Below are 14,950 nucleotides of genomic sequence, written 5' to 3' on the forward strand. Positions count from 1 at the left end.
GCGTAAAGTTCTGGGGCAAGCCCTGGAAGGAACTTGAGGAGGTTTAAACAACAAAGCAGTTACCTTGTATTCAAAGCAGGACACACAAAGGTAAAGCAAATCCAGCAGGCGATTGAGCTGCAGCACTGAGAGGTCTGTGAACCATTTCTGCAGAACACTCTCATCTGCATTCTTCAGCACCCAGAGGAGGCAGATCAGAAGGCTGCGGCTGGACTCTGTTGAGAAGGTGGAGTGCTGCCTGCCACTCTGAAACACATGACATTGTTTGGATTATTTCACATCCAAACACTTCAGTCATCGCTAAAAGGATCCTCACCTGCTACCACCCCAGCCTAAATAACTACCAAATAGGAACAGAAGGTGAATTGACATTTTTTAACAATCAGGAGACACACGTTTCTTTTTTGACCCAACAGCTTAACCAAGCTACACCAAGCTACAAGAATGAAGTGGAGGCTGGAACCAAAACTATCACATTATATGACTGAGTTTCTGCTCAGACAGCAATTCACAGAATCACAGAATGTCTTCGGTTGGAAAGGACCTTAAGGATCATCTTCTCCAACCTCCCTGCCATGGGCAGGGATGCCTCTCATCCAGCCCAGGTTGCTCAAGGCCTCATCCAACCTGGGCTTGAACACCTCCAGGGAGGGGGCCACAACTTCCCTGGGCAACCTGTTCCAAAGTCTCACCAGCCCCAGTCCTAAAGAACTTCTTCCTAAGATCCAGTCTGAACCTCTTCTCCTTCAGTTTAAATCCATTTCCCCTTGTCCTATGGCTGGACACTTATGAAATACCAACTTCCCTCCAGATGCCTTCAATAACCCCCAGTGGGTTAACAGTTAAGCAGGGAGCTCCATTCATCATTCCATGTATGTAGGTCTCACTTTGAGTATAGGTAAAACCCAGTAAAATGGGGTCCTGATGCAGGAGTGAAAGGAGAGAAGGAGGGAGAATGGAAGGGCTTGCTTGCTGCTGGAACCAGGAGACTCACTCCCTGCTCAGAGAACAGGGAAAATGGCCTGTTTATGTCTTCATCTAGGTGGGATTTACATGTGGTAGGAAGTTTTCCTCAAGGCTTAGAGCTCATAATGATCATTGCACTTCACAGGGTGTTAATCAGTTTCAGAAAAAGGGAACCCTTATCAGAAGAGAGAATTCTTCCATTTCTTTGAGGTGTCTTTATTTTTATCCCTGCTTGGCCTGTTCTAATGCCCTAAGACAGGCAAAAACAACATGCAAATGCCACTTGCTCTCCCTTGCCTTTCACCCCCTGCCTCCCAACCCAGCTGCAAACTGCTTCAAGTCCCTACCACTCCCTGACCAGCCCCAAAGGACCCGCTCACGTCAATATTTTCTTGTTGACACAGACTGAGGGTCAAGGACCAGGGAGAGGTGGCTTTGTACCGATGAGGTGAGTAGGAAACTGCTGGGCCGGGTGAGCTGAGGGACTGATGTTCCTGCAATGGCCATGGCCACTGTCTGGCTGATCATGCTTCCACCTTCACTCTCATAATCATCGACAGCGACGCAGCTCGGTCTCCCCCGTTGGTTGTGACTCTCTGCCAAGAAAAGGGTGCACTCAGTCAGCCCCCAAATTCAAAGACCCCCAGACATCCCCCCCCTGCAGCACTGGCTTCACTGAGCTGTCTGGGAACGCACAGTGAAAATCAGGACACTGGTGGGGGCTGTTATTTGAGGTCATGCAGAGCAAGGGAAACAACAGTTCTCAAATGCAACCCACACAACCTTGGTATCTAGAACCCTTCTGAAATGAGAAACTTTGTCCATTTAACGCTTTCCAAATCCCTACTTGCAGCTTTATTGTGTTATTAGACTGTAGAAGGTGGGGTGTAGATGGTGGGGTGTAGAGGGTGGGTGTAGAGGGTGGATTCCAGTTACAGCCAGATTGCACTGGTAGTTTCACACTCCACACAAACCAGTGGGTAACTGGTGGGTTACCAGTGGGTAACTGCAGCTTTTGAGTGTTAACAGTCATTGAAGATGATGTTTTGCAGGTGTTCAGTTCAGGAAACAGATGTGCAAACGTGTTGAAGTTATAATTCAGAAACAGAAACACTCTCATCCACCACCAAAGGGGTTTTGCAGTTCAGTTTTGGAAGCCAAAGACTCAAGTCTTGTGAGGAGATGAATGTATATTCAAAGCAGGGAATATAAAATACCTGTGAAGTCATAAAGCTGAGGCACGGATTCCATGATCACACCAATCAGAGGCAGATACAGCATTGCCACCCGGGCCTTTACCTGGGGGTCAGCGTACCGTGGATCCGAGTCATGACTGGACAGTAAGTTGTGTACCAGATTAATGACCTTCTTATGCAATCCAAACAATCTGTTAAAGAAGAGTTGGGTCACCCAGGTTAGTTAATATCTTCAAAGCAAACTATACTTTGTAACTAGAGAAAAAAAAGGAAAAAAAAAAAGCCTTTTTTTATTTTTAACTTCAGAGGAAGCTGCCACTACACAGGTTTTTTTGATCTCCCTTTTGTTTTGCAAATGGCACTGATCTGAACTATGCCATAGAACATTTACAGAAGTATCTTGAGGAGGTGCAAAAACCTCATATCTCTGAATGAAAACTCATATTCTCTGTACAAAAACAAACACTACAGCTGCTGCTATGCTGAAGTATTGAGTCTACAGAAGACCATTAGAACTCAAGGAGGATGGAAAACAGGGAGAGAAACTTGAGGGGACAGTGGGTTTAGTGGAACTATTTGTTGTGCTCTTTTCTTGTTCCTAGTTAAACACTGTTTACAGAGAAAAAAAAAAACCTCCTAAGATGGGACACTGCTTCAACCAAATGATCAGTGTTTTTCTGCTTCAGATCCCCACCCCCCATGCAATTGTTTAATCAAAACAGTAGACTACAGATCCATCATTCTGAATAAAAAGCGCCAAAGAAATGGTAGAGTAGAAGGAAAAAGAGCAAAAAATTGGCTTTTCTTGTTATTAAGCTGCAAAATGTGGCCCGGTGATTGTCACACCATCTCCCCTGAATCTCTCAAGAACTCACTCTGCTCCCTTCAGTGCCCTCAGCCACCACACAGAGGCAAAACTCTCTCAGAGCAAATAGCAGCTATTTGCTTCTGTAGGCAAACCAGGCCGAGGAGGCAACTTTACCCCATGCATGAAGCAGCCAAGGAAGCTCATACATGATGCAGTAGCAAAACATAAGCTTCAGTGTTCAGACCTGAGGTATTAAAACAAGTGCTGAATTTCAGGCAGTATCCACTTTACCTGAAAAGTAGAGTTGAGTTCTGGTTAAAAAAAAAAAATAAAATATAAGAGGCTTTCACTGGATTGTTGGGGGTTTCAAATGACTGAAAAGACAGGGGGGCAGGTTAGAGGAGATTAGCTCCTTGTCTTGCCTGGGTTTCTTAATCAAGCCCTAATGAGATCCTACAATGGTTTGTTTGTGTAATTAGTGAGATCCTTAACAACCAGGAAGGAAAGGCTTATTTAAGGGACTGGTTCCTTCAGATTAAAGTCTGGTGTTATCTCCAAGGAGTGGCACCTAAGCTGTGTTTCTAACAGTTCAAGGGAAACTGTCCTGCAGGCCATAGGGAAAGCACATCCAAACAATTCAAACCCAGGGCTACAGGAATTTCTTTCTTACTCTTCCAGAAAAGAGCAGGGAGCCTGGTGGATTGATCCATAGGGAAAAGGAGGAAATGGGGGCCACTAATCTTGGTGGCTGATATTGGAAAGAATTTATCATGCTGCTCCACCCCCACCCTCCCCCCTCCTATGGTGGCCAAACCATTTTAATGGCAGGCATGTCTGAACCCTCTACTTATAAGCTGCTGCTGATACTGTGTGCCTGTAAAATCTTCACAGCAGGGGAACAGAAGATCTGAACAGAATGGTTTACTTTGTAAGGTGGATCTAGCAGGGCAAATGCAGAGGGTTTGAACCTGAGAACAGCCACCAAGTTGCAAACTACAGGTTACTCTGAAAAATAATAGAAAAAAAATGCTTCACTGGAATACAACTCCACTGAAATTCAGGAGTTTTGCTCAAAATGGATCTGCAGAACTAGTACCAGGGGGCTTTTTCTGTCTAGACAAGGTTTAAAAGAGGAGCTGTCTTCCCAGTGGACACCAGCAAGCTCATGCTGAGAGCTCCTTGATGCAGCTGGGCAGAGATGACCATCCTGGTACAAGCTTAAGTGCTGAGAACAGCAAGGTGAGAGAGCTCAAGAGGCAGTTTGAGAAGAACAAGGGCACAGAGTCAGGACTTCAGAGCAATGAGCAGGATGCTCCTCAGCTACAGAAAGGATTTCTACAGACACTGTATCTGGGTAAAGATTTGCTGCTTTTTCCACTCCAGGCCAAACAAATGGGACTGCAGTCTGCTATGCACATATCCAAGAAAATATTCTAATTTATGGCATCACTTTCTTCTCCAAGAGGAAACAGAGTGAATGTTTAACTCCTGAGACCTCTTGGTAAAGGGGCAGAATTAACCATGAATCATCAGCATTTGTTGACTCGGCTGATATTCCTGAGTCCACCTTGAGAAAAATGCCTGTGAGAGAACTTAGGGCTGTGGAAGCAATCAATAATTTCCATTGAAACCCATTTTAAAGAGGCAAGGCAGAATATAGCCCTAAATAACACAAGTAACAGACTGGATGTCAGCACTACAGGCTACACTCTCACTTCAGAAAATTATTTGTTGCACAAGCCAGGCAAGTCCCTTACAAAACTCTGCATGCTTGACTCTATTTGTCTATTTATGCAACCCACAGGGGCCTCATCAATGCATAATTTATCTTTAAAAAGAGCAGGGAGGGCCACAGGCAAAATATTGTAACATTTAAAACCACCAGCAAAAGAGACTTCCTTAAATGTTGAAAATTATTTTCTCGTTGCCATTGAGAAAAGCTATTTTCCTCTTAAAGCTCCAGCAGTGGCCCTGTGGCAGCTGGGGGCTGCAGCAGGAACCTCTTTCCCTCCTCAGCTGGAAAAATGTGACTGAAATCATGTTTAGAGTCAGGGCTAAGGAAGTAAGAAACATGAAGAATGGGGAGAGAGAAGAGGGTTCTTAGAAGACTGATTTCTCATCTCCTCAGCTCACACATTTACATTAACTCTGGCCAGGTCAGAACCTGCTTTGAATCCTATTTGCTTGGAATTATAGAAAACTCTTGGGGGGGGGAAAAAAATGTAAAGATTTACCCTTCTGCATCAGGATCTAAAATGACAGCCAGTTCTGTTAACACCAGCCCAGCCAGGTAATGCTGCTGGCGGAAAGGCACAGACAGTTCAAACATATTTGCAATCTTCTGGTCTTGAACATTTGTGGAGAACCCAGAACTCTGTGAAAAAAATCAAGTTTCAGAAGTTGCTTATTGAGGCCCCTTGGAACCCAGAATCAAAGCTCATAAAATATATTGGAAGCAGCTTTCAGAATGGAAGACAATCTCACATAAACTCCCTTTTCCTTTTTTTGTTTGGATCTAGGCACATCTACTCATGTTACACCCAGGCTCACTAACTCTTCTGTTAATTCTGTTTGTTGTTATTGACTTCCCACCTACAGGGCAGCCCTTAGGGCAGTTAAGCCAAATAACCTTTAGAAGTGGATTAGTTAAACTTTCAACTCAAGCATGGATGCTCTTATTCAGGCTTAAGAAGGATTTAATTTGATTTAGTTTATGTAATTTTGCAACTAATTAATCCACTTGAATGACACACTTGCTAATTCAAATTACTTTTTTCTGAGCAGACTAGGACTAAGCTACAGTGTGCTGGAGAGACCCTGGTTTTGTAAAAAAATGGTAAGGCTGGACAAAGCACTTTCTTTAATGAACCTTATTTGTGTTCATGTGTTTGTCCACTATAAGAGGGCACGAAGTCCCAAGAGATAGAAATATGTGTAAGTCACTACAAGGATAGGGATATGGGCATTCTTTTTTCATCAAGATTAAAAGAGGTCAAAACCTATGTGGCAGGAAAAACTGATTTCTAAATAAACACTTCAGGAAAAAAATATTAACAAGCAGAGACTGAAAATACAGGGGATGCAACTTCTTCATATGATTTCAGCCTCAGAATTAGGCTCAGCTTGCATTTCCACAAAGGATCCTTGTCACAGCCTACCTGAGAAGTTGCTGAAGACACAGATGGTGATGGAGATGCTGGTGGTGTGAGCAAGCTGCAGGGTAAATTCAAGGTGACATAGTGTTCATGGCTGCAAATGATGCGGAGGAAGTCCAGCCTCAAAGATGCCAGGTTACTTGGATTTGTTAAGGAATACAGCTTTGTAGACACCTGGCAAATTTAGCCCGTGAAGTTGCAGTTAGCACCACAAGAAAGCATAAATGCAGCACCAGCCCCCCTGTCCTGCTGCTCCCTCACAAAACCTCCTGCTAATTTTTGGTTCAGTTATTCTCAATGCAGTGAGCAGGGGGAAGAATTCTTCCTTCCATTCACTCAAGGGAGTTACTCCCAGTTCACAGGGAAGGGTGTAATCAGAATGGTGCAGGCTCTAAATCACCATTGAGAGTATTAAAAAAGACCTGAACAGCAGAATTTTGTCCAGTCTGCCCAAAGAAAGTTTGAGTAATAGGCTATGCTATGGTTCAAAGTTAAGTCATAATATTTATCTGCATTCACCTGCTTGTAGAAGGTCTTAATAAGAGAAAAAACAAATCCTCTGTCCATGATAGACAACAGGTCATTGAGGAAAAACGCAAGACTGGTGTTGAGCCTTTCAACCATTTCTGTATCCTAGAGAGAAGGAAGGAAATAAAAACAGAACAAAAAATGAAGAAAGGCACTGAGTGTTTTCAAAAAATTCCTGAGCTAGGCACCAGCAAACAACAGGCAGGAGCTCTGGTGCCTGAGTTCTGACCTGGTCTGAGTTTGTTTGCTATTACCTTCTGAAACCGAGAGACTATATCACCAGCAATTGTGCTGACCAAAGCATTCACATCATCCATGAAGCGCTCGGGAAAACGATTCTTTCTTGGTGCATCCAGTTTGTCAGCAAAATACAAATGATGCACCATGCTCTTCACCTGTGGGAACATAAATTCCAGCAGAGTCACTTGCAGTTGTCACCCTCAGTGCTCTAAACTACAAATAGTGAGACAGTAAGGGAGGTGTTTCCAAGTTTGCTCACCATCAGCTCGAAGAAGAACCAGGCTTGCTGCAGGGCTGCCTCCCGCACGCTCCCACTGCACACAACCCACTGTAAGGCCAGTTCCTCGTGGAAAAGCTACACAGATTCAAAGCCAGAGTTAGCCCCAGCCTCGAGATCAGCTCACACAGCAGTCCACATGAGAAATGGGAGCACGGTCCGTGGAAAAGCATGGCAAACAATGAGGTTAAGCAAAATAACTGGGAGTGTGACAGCAGTGGTGGCATCCCTTAAAGAAATCCCCAGCTACCAATGAATGATGATGTTCATGGTATGTGACGTGAGAACGTTTCACAGCATCTTGCTCCCAAGTTGGATTTCAAGTGTCAAAAAAAGAATTTTCCGCCCACCCAAAATCAAAAGAAATTTTGGTGCTCAAATTAGTTTAGTTTAAAAGTCTACCTTTCTGCCTGGTCTGATTTTTGCAGGAAAAAGGAGTAAAAAGGGGACATATAAAGTGATTTGTACACAGAAGTATATTTACTGTGAGAAAGGACTTAAAACATTACCAAAAAAAAGTGGGGCTAAGAAACAGGTTTATGATTTCTTTCTTGGGAGGAGCAACCCATGAGTTGGATGCTGTCAGTAATCACATTTTCATCAGACACCAGGTCAGGCATTTTGCCCTTCTGACATTGCTCAGTAGCATCTCCTCTAAGAGAATAATTTAAGAGTTAAGTCACTCCCATTCCCTCTCTGGAGTCACTTGGGATTAACACAACTGAGTTCAGCACACCTCTGCAATGCTAGCCATCTAACACGTTATCATTTTGCACACAGGAATGTATAATTTACTTGTCTAGACAGTGTTGTTCATATTTTTTGAAAGCCAGTAATAAACTGGCTCCAAACAGTATGGACATTAAATCAGACAGGCTACTCCTGATCAATTTATTCTTCCCAACTCCACTCTGTCAGAATACTTCATATTCACTACAGCCTGGATATTCCGAGGTGCTGAGCGACAGCAGCTCTTAATGACCTCAGGAAAAAAAAATCAGGCTGTAAATAAGAAATTACATCACGTTTGCAGAATGACTTGACCTCCCTGCCCCAAAATATCAATTGTCTTCACTGAAATCTACCTTTTTAGTTGGTAATCGTCCTGTTAATGTTTGTAAGAAACTTGACGTCTCAGTGTGCGAAGACATACGATTACAACTTCGATCCGTAGCCTACGGAGTGGAGATGAATGAATGATGAAGGACATTAACGTTTGCTGTGGATGGGTTTTGCAGCTCAAGGACAAGGTAACATTTACAAAAATACTTTTCCATCTCTAGGCTTTTACTGCCTTTACGTCTCTCTTTTTTTAGCGCCTTCTCAAAATTCTTTTTTTTTTACAGATCTGGTTTAAACAAAACAACAGTGCTTTTTTTATTGGTTTAAAGACAGACAGGCTATTGAAATAACTGCAGGTTCTTATGCACAAAGACACTTAATGCTGCAAAGCATGAAACTTTCTCAGCATTGTATTTGATCAACATGCATACACCAAGGAGGTAACACTTGTCATCTCAGCCCATACCTCTCAATCCACGTGGGGATGTACCCCACAGCCATGCTGCTGCTGGCACAGGGAATGAGAAAATTACCAGAGGGAATTATTTGCCACAAGTGGATGTGAACTCTGGAAATATTTCTGGAAGATGGATAAACTTGAAAGGGGTACAGTTGAGAGGTACGTTCAAGGCAACCATGCAGTGAAAAGCAGCAGGCAACGGGCTAAAGAAATTAACTCGTTCTGATTGAAGCTGCTATAAAGTTTTCATACTTTGCAACACAGCACAGATACAATTGGCCCTAGCAAATCATTGGTTCCAGCACTCAATTTCATGTTTTAGGAAAGAATTTTTACATGTGTACCAATTTTGGTTTAACAACACCCCACTCAAACAGTCAATGAAGGATTACTTGACGATGAATACTAAATGTTTGATGGAAATGGCAAAATGGTTCACGACATCAAAAGAAATGGCAAACATGGACAAAACTATGGAGCTGTGATGAATGTTCCCACTTAGAAATGTGCTCCACCTGAAGCTGAAACTAGTGTTAAGAGAGAAAAGAAAAGAAAAGCAGTCACAGCATTTGCATTTCACAGACCAGCAACCACTGAAATGAAAGGAAGGGACATGTTCACGCATCTGGAAGTTTTTCATGCAGTGTGGTGAGGTGGTGGGGAAGGAGATGCTAATTTATAAAATGAAATTCATACGGTTTTCAAGGAATAAATAAATAAACCACAAAAAAAAAACCCCACCAAAATTGGACCATACACCAAAAGGAAGTTACTCTATGGGGAAACATCAGAGAAAACAAAGCCAGAAAAAACCTCTACCGAAGACACCACCTGTGTTGACTCTGCACTTGGGCTGGGGTTGGATCCCCATGGGGCTGCTTTTGGACCACCAGTGTTTACCCAGGAATTGGAGCGGTCTAAACCCTGGGCATGTAACAGAAAGCAGTTGGGAAAGGAAAGAAATATTACATGTTGCATGCCATACAGTAGTCAAAGTTTAGTCCTTAAAAGCAAACAAACCGGGTACGCTGCAAATACATCACCAGCTCACACTGTTTAAGTGGCCTCAACTCTCAGGGGTGTGCTGAGACGTTTTAGACCAGAGGATTATTTTATACCTTATCACAAACAAATCCTCCTCCTGAAAAATCCCCACTCCTTAACATTGATCAGCTTAAACCCATTCACTTTAGGAGGTGGAGCTGGCCCAGATCTCCAGCGTGACCAAGGAAAATTGGTGCACAGATGTGAAAACCACCAGGGATGCTCTCTGAGCCTTCCACAACTCCTAGGGTAGACTGCTTCCTAGCCCACAGTTTATAAACTCTACAGCTCTTACAGAAATGCTGGGAGACTTTAAAAATAATGCCAGCTCTCACAGGGGTAGCTACTCATGAAAAGAAAAAACCCAGCACTACTGGTAGAATAACACTGTGACCAGGATTTTGCAGGGATATTTGGGTACTTTCTCTGGGCAGTGTGGTGAAGAGAGGGAAAAGCACATACCTTTTCTGGAACAAACCTGCTTTGCCAAGGAAAACATTTGAAAAGTCATCCTGCTTTTTAAAAGCTCAATCTAGCTTCTACTCCAAATTCTACTCCTGCAATGGATCGTATGGGCAATATTACCTCCTCTCTCTCCCCTCCCTTCTGGTCTCAAGACACACAGAAAAAAGGAAAAAGAAGAATTTAAACTTGTGTTTAAACAAGTCCTCCCAAGTCAGGAACACCCAGAGGGATCCAGTGGAATTTCCTGGGCCCCAAGAACCAGCTCTAAAGGAGACAATTTTGCAATGCCACAATGCAACAGCAGTTCCTTACACATCAGTCTCAACCCTCACCTGAGCAAGAGCTCTCACCCTAATTTCTGTGCCAATTTAGGGCTTTTTTTCCCCCTACATGAAGTAAAGGTGCAGCCCGTTTCAACACAGCAATTATCATCAGCTGCAATGTCCACCAAGCCAAGCAATGTTTCTCTCAGCAAAGAAAAAATCCACCTCAAGGTTGAAGGCAGTCTCAAAGCTGTAACCTGGGATTTGAACCATTAATCCACCAAGCTGTCCTCTATGCAGAGTACTGCAATGCTGCAATCTTGCTCAAGATGTCCAATAAAAAAAAAATACTGAACACACATAAGGAGAGTGTTTTAATCTCAATTACTTCTTGCAAGAAATAAATCAAAAGCTCTCTGCCCTGCTCAGCCCCATAAATATGCTTTATTTGGCTCACAGTGAATTAAAGTCGAAAGGGCTTTGCAGAATGCTGAACTAAGCTCATGTTTTGTAAAATCAGGTCTAATTTTGAAAATGCCTTCAACACCACTCACATTTCTGCTCACTCTGGCTCTGAGGATAGAGTTAAACAAACACTGTGTTTGTAGAGGCAGAAATACTTTTGGAAAAAGGGAATGACTATTTGAATTTTAAGAATTAAGTAAGAAGCTAATATAGGGGAGACTTAAAGCATATTTACCAAACCTTACATCTCTTATATTACAATAAAAAAACATCACAAGACTGAACTCCAAAGAATACCACCCAGCAAGAGAACATTATTGGGTTTTTTACACCTGAAAGCCTCATCTGAAGTGCAGGTTCCCTATTTGGACATATGTGCTTTCAGGCACATTGCTTGGAGAAAGAGCAATAGGAATTTTCACCTCAGGAAGTCTCTCATTTTTGTCTATTAACAAACAGGAATAATTACATTCCACCAAAATTCTGTATACACAGGCTTAGATTAATTGCAGATCCTCAGACTACTATAAAGGAAACTTTTCCCTTACTAATTATTCACAGAAAAGTTTTTTTCTTTAAAGCCTGGAGTACATCTCAGAAGCAAAGCTCTCTTCATTACTCACCAAGCCAGCAAGTGCTAAATTTCTGATAGCCTGTGTAAATTCCATAAGCACACTAGTGCCAATGGCATTTCTCAAAAGGTCAGGTCTGTTTAATTAGCAAGATACTGAAGTGTTCTTTAAAATATTTTAAGACTTTTAAATCCAAACTTTGATGGAAGAAGTAATGATTTGCCTACCCACACTCCTTCATCCTCTTATTTGGTCAGGAAATGGTGAGGTTATTACTTATAAAGTGGTAAGCTCTTTCTGAAATTATGTTTTTCCTGCTCTTATAAAACCCAGGACCAACCAGAGTCAAGCCTGTCCCACCAGGCTGATGGCTTTATTAGCTTATTCACTGGAAGGATCAAACACAATGAGCTGAAAGGGCTCAGGAATTCATCTGTGCTGGAAGAGAGGAGTCACTGGTGGGAAAATGTCTCATTTTGGTCTAAGTTACCCCAGTTTGAAGATTAAAAGAAGAGAAGTCCAAAGAGGCTGAGGGACCCCTTGCAGGGAAGGGAATTACCAACCCAGCAGGCTTGCCTTGGCTCATCCCACCTATTTCAGGCACAAAACTGAAGTGTTTAAATCAGGACCACAGCAGTCACATGTACTTTGAAGTCCCCAGAGAGGGACAGGCCCCTTCTGCAGCAGATGCATACACTAGGCCCTTAAGAGCCAAAGTGAGACCATGTCAGATGCTCTCTACTAATGTGCCCACATTGGAAAGTCACTTTTAGGTTTGGGGAGACTGTGGGTGCAGAGTTAGCACACCATAAATTCACCCTGGAGCTCAGCTGGTCAGACTACAGCTCACTCACCACCCAAAATCTTCTCTGGCCCATGCAAGGACTAGGAATATTCCTGCTGTGTGCAAGATACCAGCTCTGTCCATCAGCAGCAGAGAAAGCATCTGAGCAGCTATTAGTGCTGAACACAGAGAAGAAGAAAGAGTTTTGGTTTGGGAGGTGAGAGTGGGATCACAGGGGGGCAAGGTGGGGGATGCAAGGTTTGGAGCTGGTCAGAGGATACAGCTGCTGGCCAGGTGAAAAGTGAGGTAGCAAAACCATTCTTGTCTTACTGGTCTTGGGGAAACAAGACTAGTCCAGAAGGACTCTTGCCCTTAACCACCACACTTGCAGAATTAACACTGGCAGGATGGTCTCCAGCAAGTCAGAGGGATCAGCAACTATTTTCAAGGAGAGGAGTATCAGTAGGGTTATCAGCAACTGCCAGAGAAAGACTGAGAAGGGGCTGTTAGTAAGCACATCATTTCATAGGCAAAAAAAAAAAAAAAAAAAAAAAAAAAAAAAATCACAAAATTTCCCCCGTTTCTTTCAATAGATGTTCAAAGAGGTGCTGAGGCTGCTCAGCAGCACACCCCTACCTTACTGCCGATGATGGAGCGAACTTCATCGTCGGGTGAGGTGGGGGTCCCAGAAATGTCTGGGTTGCTGTTGCTGAGGCTCCGTGAGCGGTTGAGGTTCAGGCTTGCAGGTCGGACAGCAGAACGAGCCATGGTGGCATAGTGCACTGATCCCCCCAAGCCACCAGGACCTGTGGTGGAGGAGTGGGACAGAACACCCCGTCAGGCCATCATAGAATCATAGAATTGGCTGGGTTGGAAGGGACCTCAGAGATCATCGAGTCCAACCCTTGAACCACCGTTGCAGTTGCTAGACCATGGCACTGAGTGCCACATCCAGGCTCTTTTGAAATATCTCCAGGGATGGAGAATCCACCACTTCCCTGGGCAGCCCATTCCAATGCTTGATCACCCTCTCGGTAAAGAAATTCTTTCTAATATCTAACCTAAACTTCCCCTGGCACAACTTGAGACCCTTTGTGCCCTCTTGTCTTGTTGAAAGTCGTCTGGCAAAAGAGCCCAACCCCCCCCTGGCTCCAACCTCCTTTCAGGGAGTTGTAGACAGCGATGAGGTCTCCCCTGAGCCGCCTCTTTAGGTTGAACACCCTCAGCTCCCTCAGCCTCTCCTCATAGGGTCTGTGCTCGAGTCCCTTCACCAGCCTGGTTGCCCTCCTTTGGACCCGCTCCAGGACCTCAATCTCCTTCCTGAGCTGAGGGGCCCAGAACTGGACACAGGACTCGAGGTGTGGCCATCCTGTCAGGCCATCCCATCAGGCCACCCAGTCAGACCATCCAGTCAGCCCCCTGCGCTGCTCCCACCTGAGGCGGCAAAGCCCCTGGAGAAGCATACAAGTCTGGCCTGCCCTGCCAGGAAATGTTCCCTCTCTGCCTTCCCCTGCCTGGTTCTCCAAGGCCAGCAGCAGGGAGAAAGGGGTGGGATTAAAAAGCTTTTTTTATCCTCTGCTCTGCAGGAAGCAGAAAGCTCCCTGGGGATTCACACAGATGAAGTCAGGAATGTCTTCAGCTAAAGGGATATTTTCCAGACCTCAGACTCAAAAACCACCAACGGATTGGGCACAGTTTAAACACACAACTTTCTCAACACCCCTCTGAGGTTTTGCACTCCATGCAAGAAGCAAGTGCTGTGCACAAGTGTCCTTCCAAAGCCCAGTTTTCTGTGGCTGTCATTCACACCACCTCTTCCCCCACGCAGATATCTCTCTTTTTCTCAGCAAGGGAGGAATGAATTCGTTTCCCCTCCTGTACCCAGACATGTGTTTTCAATTATTTCACACTCCTTTGCCAGTGTTTCAGCTTTTGCTGGAACTGGATAAAAGTACAAATGTACTAGTGAAGGAGACTGGGAAGCATGACAGGCCAGGAGCACACCACATCTGCCTAACTTGACAGAGAAAAAAAACCGACTAAAAAAAGCCCCAGTATTTCACCATAATTTAGCCTCACAGTCTTTCAGCAGTGACATTGTTAAGATCATCAAAGAGTTAAATCTCTGCCATGGCTAACTGCAATTAAACTCATCTTGTAAAAGGCTACACTGGAAAGTTAATAACAGCACATTAATAATAGGTCTTGGCAGGGAACCAGCCATGCAGTGGACCTCAGGAGCACCTGCCAGCAAGCCATTTCTGCTTGCTTTTAACAAACTGTGACTTGAAATAAAATGAAAAAAGAGCTACCTGGTGATGGTGAGTTGGGATAGGTATTTGGTAGGCGAAATACATAATAAATATAGGAAGCCAGAAGGCTGTTTCTGCCATGCTGGTCCTGGTTTCCATCCAAGTTCTTGTGAAGTCTGTTTATGATTGATGCCATTGCTTCAAAAGATGCTTGGCCCAGGTTAACTGAAAATAATAAGTGAAGAGTTTTAGACTGCAGCAGTACCCAGAAGCAAATCTTAAAACATGGATTTTGTCCACCTTCTAAAGGATAGATGGTGAAGCCATTTTCTATTAAGAGCATACAAAGCATTTCTGATGAAAAAACTGAACCTGGTATTTGAACTAGGTCTAATAAACAGCTTGGCAGGAAG

At 43.8% G+C, this 14,950-nt stretch overlaps 1 protein-coding gene across 7 annotated transcripts in view; it reads right to left on the reverse strand.

Moving 5' to 3' along the window:
* Nucleotides 1–14,950, reverse strand: part of DOCK7 (dedicator of cytokinesis 7) — a 97,793-nt gene that overhangs the window by 22,895 nt on the left and 59,948 nt on the right. For 4 of the 7 annotated variants that reach the window (XM_030455721.1, XM_030455724.1, XM_030455723.1 and 1 more), the window contains exons 21-32: nucleotides 14,598–14,762; nucleotides 12,922–13,091; nucleotides 9,524–9,616; nucleotides 8,256–8,345; nucleotides 7,153–7,248; nucleotides 6,908–7,048; nucleotides 6,645–6,758; nucleotides 6,129–6,299; nucleotides 5,205–5,344; nucleotides 2,184–2,353; nucleotides 1,408–1,562; nucleotides 64–246 (exon numbers count right to left, since the gene is read on the reverse strand). In XM_030455721.1, coding sequence (XP_030311581.1) covers nucleotides 64–246; nucleotides 1,408–1,562; nucleotides 2,184–2,353; nucleotides 5,205–5,344; nucleotides 6,129–6,299; nucleotides 6,645–6,758; nucleotides 6,908–7,048; nucleotides 7,153–7,248; nucleotides 8,256–8,345; nucleotides 9,524–9,616; nucleotides 12,922–13,091; nucleotides 14,598–14,762 — 1,688 coding nt within the window. The remainder of the gene's footprint in view (nucleotides 1–63; nucleotides 247–1,407; nucleotides 1,563–2,183; nucleotides 2,354–5,204; nucleotides 5,345–6,128; nucleotides 6,300–6,644; nucleotides 6,759–6,907; nucleotides 7,049–7,152; nucleotides 7,249–8,255; nucleotides 8,346–9,523; nucleotides 9,617–12,921; nucleotides 13,092–14,597; nucleotides 14,763–14,950) is intronic. The other 3 variants (XM_030455727.1, XM_030455726.1, XM_030455728.1) reach the window with 2 other exon arrangements.

The sequence above is a fragment of the Calypte anna genome, chromosome 8 (assembly GCF_003957555.1).
Source record: "Calypte anna isolate BGI_N300 chromosome 8, bCalAnn1_v1.p, whole genome shotgun sequence".
Taxonomy (NCBI): domain Eukaryota; kingdom Metazoa; phylum Chordata; class Aves; order Apodiformes; family Trochilidae; genus Calypte; species Calypte anna.